The 8,471-nt window shown below is 52.1% G+C and overlaps 1 protein-coding gene across 1 annotated transcript in view; it reads right to left on the bottom strand.

The window, feature by feature from the left end:
* The window catches only part of rassf2a (Ras association domain family member 2a), an 11,515-nt gene extending 3,388 nt beyond the window's left edge, over positions 1–8,127 (bottom strand). Inside the window, exons 1-6 of the mRNA XM_048593788.1 lie at positions 7,857–8,127; positions 6,713–6,882; positions 5,668–5,769; positions 3,194–3,245; positions 1,168–1,289; positions 416–513 (exon numbers count right to left, since the gene is read on the bottom strand). Coding sequence (XP_048449745.1) covers positions 416–513; positions 1,168–1,289; positions 3,194–3,245; positions 5,668–5,769; positions 6,713–6,882; positions 7,857–8,127 — 815 coding nt within the window. The remainder of the gene's footprint in view (positions 1–415; positions 514–1,167; positions 1,290–3,193; positions 3,246–5,667; positions 5,770–6,712; positions 6,883–7,856) is intronic.
* Positions 8,128–8,471: the final 344 nt, after the last annotated feature.

Raw genomic sequence — 8,471 nt, 5'->3', positions numbered from 1 at the left:
AGTACTGCCCCGGGGCCTGGGGGGTGGTACAGCAGTGGGACAGTGCGATATTCCCTCAGTACTGCCCCGGGGCAGGGTCAGCCTGGTGGGGAAGGGGTACAGCAGTGGAATATAACACAACTCTTAGCTTTGGGGACAGTGCGGCACTCCCTCAGTACTGCATTGCAATTTCCTACTTAAAAGCGTCATGTTACTGTTACATCCTCCCACTTGTACAAACATCTTCCAAAGAAGTAACATCAGGGAGATATAGTAAGAATTAAGAAGTTATTCTCTCAACCAGCGCAGTGTTTGGAGCTCTGACTAAAGTTCAGAAAGTAATGATTCAGGCGTTAATTGTCTGTCATGGACTCCCTTCCTTGGCCCAACACATGAAAATAACAAAGACCTTAAACAGATTGGGACATGAACTCACTTGCGTGTTAATTTCTTCACCTCTCGATCTTCCTCTTCCTTCAGTTTGACAATGAAACTCTGCAGCACTGGCATTTCAAACTTGATGTACTGAGCAACCTGGGGAGAGGGGACCAGAAAAGAATAGAAGATTCTAGAAATACACAAACAAGCAGATGTACTGAACAAGCCCAGTGGTTTCACTCTGAAAACACTGGTGACGGGAGCAATCGAGAGTCATTAGAACAATGGATCCGACATGCACCAGTCACGCGTATTCCCCTCCTTACTTCCTGAGCTTTAGCTGAGAATCCAAAAGGGGAGACAGATCACATTTTCATAAATCTCGCATGTGCTTGTGCAAACATTTCTCATTAGAATGTAAAATTCCTATGTAAACATGTCACACTGTAATGATACCCTCCTGCCTGTGGTGGCACTGCAGCGCTTCAGCAGTGCCTTCCATTGCTCATTCTCCTACCTCCAATTCTCCACTTGGTGTCAGTTATTCCCAGTTAACTATTGCATGGTTACAGCACAGAAGAGAAAGTCTTCAAACCTGTGTGCCCACAACATGACCTGGGTCTACAGATTAATAGTTGAGTGATAATATTACTTGGCCGTCATCCCCACTTCCACAGGTCTTGCTTTCGTCCATCGGGAGTCTCACACAGACTGACAGCCCCTGTCAAACCCATCAAACAGCAGAGGATTCCCAATTCCAACTGGACTCGCGCAGAATCACGAACAATGAGACATCAAACAGGTACTCACATCATAGGTGACCTCTTCCCCCAGATCCTTCTCCATCAGAAAGATTTTCGCTATGGCTTCACAGGGTCCCTGAAGGATGCGGGAGATCAGGGGGTAGTCTGAATCCTTCAACTTGGTCCTTTCTGCGGCGGGGGGAGGGGAAGGTGGAGAGAGGGAAAGGGAGACAGAAAGAGAGATAGAGTCGGAGAGTCAGAGAGAAAAAGAGACAGAGAAAGAGTCAGAGAGACGCAGACAGTGAGAGAGAGAGAGAAAGAAACAGACAGAGCGGAACAGACACAGAGAGAGATGGTTAGAGAGAGAGGTAAAGAGATAGAGAAAGAGAGACAGAGAGACAGAGTCAGAGAGAGAAAGAAAGAGAGACAGAGACATATATAGACGGAGAGAGACAGAGAGTCGGAGAGAGAAAGAAAGAGAGAGACAGACAGATAGAGAGAGATAGAGATAGAGACAGAGACAGAGAGAGAGAGACACACACACAAAGAGAGAGAGACAGAGAGAGACAGAGGGAGACAGAGACAGAGAGAGAGAGACAGAGAGAGAGAGAGAGACAGAGACAGACAGATAGACAGACAGACAAAGAGAGAAACAAACAGAGAGAGATGGTTAGAGAGAGAGAGACAGAGAGAGAGAGGGAAGCATAGAGAGTCAGAGAGAAAGAGAGAGTGTGAGAGAGAGATAGAGAGAAAGACAAACAGAGAGACGGTTAGAGGGAGAGACAGAGAGAGTGAGAGTGTGAGAGACAGAGACAGAAAGAGAGTCAGAGAGAGAGAGGGGGAGATAGATAGAGACAGAGACACCAATTAGAGAAAGTGTTCGCACCCCTGAGTGAAATGGTTCCTTTCTCCCCACCTCACCACAGCAGGAGGGGTACAGTGTGCCCCGTTCTCTGTGACAGTGTGACAAAGTGAGAAGGAGGTGGCTGTTCAGCTGTTGCAGCTTGCTGTGCCCTTCAGATGGATCATGGTCAACCTTCACCCAGCCCCTGTGCCAGCCCCACACCCGCTTCTCTCAATTTCCCCCCCCCGAAATATCCAACAGTCTTCCATCTCAAGCGTGAATCACCTCAGCAATGGACCATTCACAACCCTCTAGGATAGGGAATTCCGAATAGGACAAGAAACCTCTCCCTCGATCCCAGAACGATCAGCCCCTTATCCTGAAGCAGTGTCTGGACTCTCCAGCCAGGAAGTCTGAATACCACTCCTGTCAGTTTGAGGAGAGACGGAGCGAGTTCACCCAGCCTGTCTTCATGGAGAAGCCTATCCCATCTCGGGCACCGGCCTGGGGTACCCACGCCTGTACGGCCTGTGAAACGGCCCCCTCCTTCCTCAGCAATGCCCAGCCCCAAGCTGCACAAAGCTGGTGATGGGCAGGCTTGGTGGGTAAGGCGCACCAAATAGGGGGTCACAGGGATAGCCTGGGTGGGATGCTCTTCAGAGGGCCGGTGTCGATTCAATGGGCTGTATGGCCTCTTTCCACACTCTGGGGATTCTAAGATGTATAGCTCTGGTCTCACCTGCACACACAGTCTGACTTTGTTCCTCCCATCCCTCAATGCCTGACCAATAACGACTGACATACCATTCGGCCTCCTCATGGCCTTGCTGGCTCTGCCCTCTCTCCCCTCTCGCCAATATCTTGGAATATCCCCAGTGCTCTGACTGTTTCGGAGAAGCTCTGGTTGGCTATGTGTGCTGTGGTGCTGCTGGAGGATGGCATCTACGGGACATTCACACCACCCTGCAGGAGGTGCTAGTATACCACTGGCCAAGTGGCACTCCTCCTATCCACTCTCTCACTCCATGCTCTTGTTCAGGAGCTGGACACAGACCGTGCCCAGCCTTCACTCTGGTTCGTCTCCTCTTGGCAAACGAATGCCACGCAATGGTACCAGCTGTTGGGCCCAATCTGCGCAAGTGCTTTGGATGTGATGTTGCCTCAATTGGGTCAATTGCTATGTCCGCACTCAAAAACTTGGTTGGGCAAGAGCTCAAGTTGAAGGTAACACCATGAGACACGTACTCACCTCCACTGGTGTGGACAATATAAAGTGCAAACTCGTTGGAACTGTTCTCAATCTGAAACAAGAGGAGAGAGAAAAAAAAAACGCCATATCACCAAATTGTTTCGTTCGCCTTGCACTTTCTTCGTGGATGGCAGTTGTTGGGGGTGGTGGGGGGTTGGGGGAGGTGGGGGGTGCGAAGGAGGGTGCATTGCCTACTCACTCGCTCTGCTGCCCACTTCCACCACCCAATCTCCTCTCCCCTCCTCCTGCAGGGACCGGCCAATGGCACTCGGGCAGCCCCCGAAGAACGGGGCATGGAGGAGGCATTCGGAGCGGGGGGCGCGGTGCTGATTCCTGGCCAAGGGGTGGGTTTGACCAATCAGGCTGCAGGAGACGGAGGGACTGACGGATGGATCAAACTGCAGACCGTGTTGGGGCTCTCTGTGACGATGCCAAGGCTGACGACGGTGGGCCAGAGGTGGGAGTGCACGTGCACCGGAGAAGCGAGGCACAGGGGCATTTGTTTGAGGTGGGGTTGGGGGTGCCCAGAGTGGGCTTTTGGGGGGATGACTGGTCGGGAAGGGATTCCGAACGCCAGGAAGAGGTTCCACGGGCTTAGAGTAGCGAGGCCAGTGGTGCTGGGTGAAGGAAAACTCAGTCTGCCAGCGCAGGCAGCAGAGGTTCAACAAGGGCCAACATCGCAGCTATTCTGGTATGGTCACAGTGATAACAGCAGCAGACAAAAGAACAGACCAGGCCTTTCAGCCCATCGAGTCTGCTCCACCATTCAATTCATGGCTGATCTGATCATCTCCAACTCCACTGTCCTGCCTTTTCCCCCATAACCTTTGATTCCCTCACTGATTAAAAGTCTCTCCCAGCCTTGAATATACTTAATGACCCAGCCTTGACAGCCCTCTGCGGTAAGGAATCCCACTGATTCACTCCCCCCTGAGAGAAGAGATTCCTTCTCGTCTCTGTCTGACATGGGTGACCCCTGACTCTAAGATGATGCCCCTTTGTTTTCCCCTTGTGGCAGAGTCTCAGACCAATCTCTCCATATCTGCCCAGTGAAGTAACCCTACCAATTGTGGACCAATTGAGGGTTAATGTAGGCTTGTTGGGCCGAAGGACCTGTTTCCACCACTGTCGGGATTCGATGAAATGTAAAAATTCTATGAAATTGTGTATTTTCAATCAAGTCACTTCTTATTTTTTGTTCTTGCCAGTGAGTCCAGGCAGCCGCATAAGACAGTCCCTCCATCCCCTGGATCAGCCTCGGAAACTTTCTCTGGACTCCTCCAATGCCAACCTATCTTCCCTTAGGTAACTGTGTCCCCAAAACTGATCCCTGTGGCCAGTCCACTAGTTTGAACAGGATTCCAACATCCAAATACCACCTTTTCATCACTCTCTGTCTGCAATTAGTTAGCCAGTTCTCTATCTATGTTAATATCCAATCCCAGATACCATGGGCTCTTACCTCAATAAGTAACCTGATAGTGTGATATCTTATTGAATGTTTTTTTTCTGGACATTTGATTTACAAGGATGTTGCCAAGGTTGGAGGGTTTGAGCTACAAGGAGAGGCTGAATAGGCTGGGGCTATTTTCCCTGGAGCATCGGAAGCTAAGGGGTGACCTTATAGAGGTTTATAAAATCATGAGGGGCATGGATAGGGTCAAAGATAAAAGCCAAGATCTTTTCCCCAGGGTAGGGGAGTCCAAACCTAGAGGGCATAGGTTTAAGGTGAGAGGGGAAAGATTTAGAAGGAACCTAAGGATCACGCAGAGTGTGGTGCGTGTATGGAATGAGCTGCCAGAGGAAGTGGTGGAAGCTGGTACAATGACAACATTTAAAAGGCATCTGGATGGGTACGTGAATAGGAAGGGTTTAGAGGGATATGGGCCAAATGCTGGCGAATGGGACTAGATTTATACAGGATATCCGGTCGGCGTGGGCAAGTTGGACCGAAGGGTGTGTTTCCGTGCTGTACACCTCTATGTGTCTATGACTGTCACTTTTTCCCCCTTTATCTGCCTGTTCACACCTCAAATAGCTGGAACAAATTGTTCAGGCTTTATTTCCCCCTTCATGAAGCCACGCTGACTCTGTTTGATCCTCCTCCCAATTTCAAAATGCTGTGCTCTTTCACCCTTTCTGATAGACTTGAAGATTTCTTTTCTTCCCCCCATTAACAGACGCGAAGCGAACTGGATGTTGGCTGGTAGGAGCTGCCGAGAACTCCCAAATGCAGGAAAAGGCCTGGCCATACGGCATAGCTTCAAAGCAGCTCCCTCCCCGCGCCCCCCACCCCCCCCCCCCCCAAGCTGCTCCTGTCCAAGTCCTTACAGTGGAAGTGTTTGGAAGAAATTCCCCTTCGCCCCACAGCACGTAGATCTCACTGTTAGTGCCCAGTACCTCTTCCTTTCCCCTCCACCCCCACCCCCAGCCCCTGTACAGGCAGGACCAGGTACATGCGCAGAACCACTGACCTTAAATTTGTTCAGGAGCAAGTTGAGGACCTGAAGCGAGCTCATGGTGCTGTTGACACGAACGTTTGTCACTGAACCAAACGCTGGTGTGAAAACAGACGTCTGTGGGAAAGAAGAGACAAGAGTGTTTCACAAGAGATAGTAGGAACTGCAGATGCTGGAAAATCTGAGATAACAAGGTGTAGAGCTGGATGAACGCAGCAGGCCAAGCAGCATCATAGGAGCAGGAAGGCTGACGTTTCAGGTTCTGATGAAGGGTCTAGGCCCGAAACATCAGCCTTCCTGCTCCTCTGATGCTGCTTGGCCTGCTGTGTTCATCCAGCTCTACACCTTGTTACCTCAGTGTTTCACAAGACCCTGTTCGGACTGACCTAGGGGGATACATCACCACCACAGTGGAAGGCAGCAAGAAAACCCAGTTCTCACACACACACACTGAGAACGACAAGATATTGACTGTGAGGCCACTCAGCAACCTGAAATTCTGGTCCCATTTCTCTCTCTCTCCCTGTCTCTGCAGAGGTTACCTGACCCACTCAGCATCTCCAGCGCACTGTCCATTCTCATTCCCATTCTCCCCAACATCGCGGTGTTCTTGTCGTGAAGGACTGGGTCAGGTCTTTGCCAGCAGATGCAAGTTCAGAGTCACTGGGCAGTGGATTGGGAGCAGGGGCCCAGGGGTTGGTTTCAAAGTTCCCTTGCACTCTGAAACCAGCACAGAGCTGCAGCGAACCTGCTTCACCTGAATCGATTCCTCGCTCCAGAGGAGCTCAGGGAGACAGGTTTCCTGACCCCCCCACACCCCCTTGGCCAAAGGCAGAGTCTCAGCAATGGGTCTTCCCGGCAGCTCCAGCTCTCATGCGCCGCAGGCTGGACTCTGCACCATGGCTACCGCTCACAACTCCTGGCTCATTAGCACACCCTCTCTTCCAGTGATGTCGGAGCTGGCAGCTGGGTTGGTGAATTGGAGCACCTCTGCTTCCCGGCGTGGCGATCCCACTGCCGATTGTCCAGGACGGGAGCTGCTCGCTGACTGGTTGCTTACCTTATGGTTGTAGAAGTGCCCGTTGATGGAGAAGCGATGGCGTCGGATCCTCCTCTTGTCACTGGGGGAGCGCAGGTTGGCTCGCCGAACGATCAGAGCTCCCGCGTCGCTCTTGGTCCTCATCAGTTGGGAGCTACCTGCCTCTCCCGGGGGGCAGCGCTCCTGGGAATCTGCCAACGCAAGGGAGCAAAGTCAGTCCCCACTCCTCTAGCACCCCCTGCAGGCTAGCTCGCAATTCCCTACCCCCCCACACCACCAACAGACAGCCAACCCTCGCCCACCCCCTTTGCCAGGGAGACAACGGCTCATCTCCACAGGCAGGGCAGTGGGGTTGGGGAGAAAGCAGAAAGCTACTCGCCTTTGGCAGCCCCAGTCTGGGACCTGGCCAGAACCCAGCCATCCCACACCCCAGAAGCCAGTTTCCTGTGACGCCCTGTACTCTGATCTCCTTCACACTAACAACAGAGCAGCCTGTGAGCTTTCTGAACCTTCATTTGGTGACAGACTGTGAAGGAAGGGAAGGAGGGAGGAACTCCAAAGATTGATCCCCTGCTGGGTCAGCCCGACACAATGGAAGGCCCAGTCAGAGCCAGCTCTTTTTGTCACAATCCATCTCGGAGATAGGGGTATCACTGCGTTTGTTACCCACCCCTTAAGTGCCCTTGAACTGAATGGCTTGCTCGGGCCATTTCAGAGGGCAGTTAAGAGTCAGCCACGTTGGTGGTGAGTCTGGAGTCACGTGGAGGCCAAACCAGGTAAGGACAGCAGATTCCCTTCCCTGAAGGGCATGAGTGATCCGGATGGGTTTCTGGGACAACCTCATAGCAGTCACACCACCTGCTGAACCCAAACCATCTGGGATTCCTAACCAAGGGATATCGCCCCCAATGCCAGGAGGAGAGTCTAGGAATGCTTTCCGCAGCCTGGAATCTGAATCTTCTCTCCTATAAAGACAAACTCAATTCCTCGTTCTCCATCTGACAGCAACAGATGTCGGTGTTGAAAGGAGGGAGAAGTCTGGTTAAAACCCAGAGGGAGCACGGGCCCACTACAGACTACAGAGTGGGTTCAAGGGGCTGAATGGCCTTCCTCGGTTGTAAAAGATCAGGCAGTACCTACAGGATTTTACAGTTGATGGACTTACTGTCATCAGTGTGAGAGACAGGCTCCTTGTCCTCAGACAGATTCTCGGCCTCGTCCACTTTGACATCTGGGATGACAAACGTTGTCTTCAGGAGCCTGAGAGAACAAACAGGGAGCGATCGGCACACGGGAACAGAGCATATACAGCATATCAGTGTATATTCTGGGTAAGCAACCACTTCCCAGCTCCTCACAATCCTCTGTTCACCTCCCTGATGTCCTCTCCATGCCCCACTGCTCCCATGATCAGCTCCTCCTTCCCTTGTGACCATCCTGATCTGGCATCCCCCTTCCCATTACCCCTGATATACCTCCCATCGTTACCCCCTCCCATTACCCCCTTTCCTTCTTTCCCTCTCATTATCCTGCCCTTCCCATGACCCCCACCCTTTACAGCCCTCCCATTATTCCCCCTTCTCCATTACCACCCCTCACTCAGGTGTTCGCAGGGTGAGGGTAGTAGGAGGGTAACAAATAGAGGGGGCAGTAGAGAGGGGCAGGATGATGACAGTGTCGTCCAAGGGTGTGGGGAGGTCCTGGGGTGAGGGGGCCAGACCCAGGGTCAGAGGAGTGTGCATCTGACGGGGTGTGGGGGGCTCAGTCCCAGGCGGGGGTG

Source organism: Rhincodon typus, unplaced genomic scaffold, assembly GCF_021869965.1.
Source record: "Rhincodon typus isolate 14 unplaced genomic scaffold, sRhiTyp1.1 hic_rhity00003939, whole genome shotgun sequence".
In the NCBI taxonomy this organism is placed as follows: Eukaryota; Metazoa; Chordata; class Chondrichthyes; order Orectolobiformes; family Rhincodontidae; genus Rhincodon; species Rhincodon typus.
This window is presented reverse-complemented; position numbering and strand designations above follow the sequence as displayed.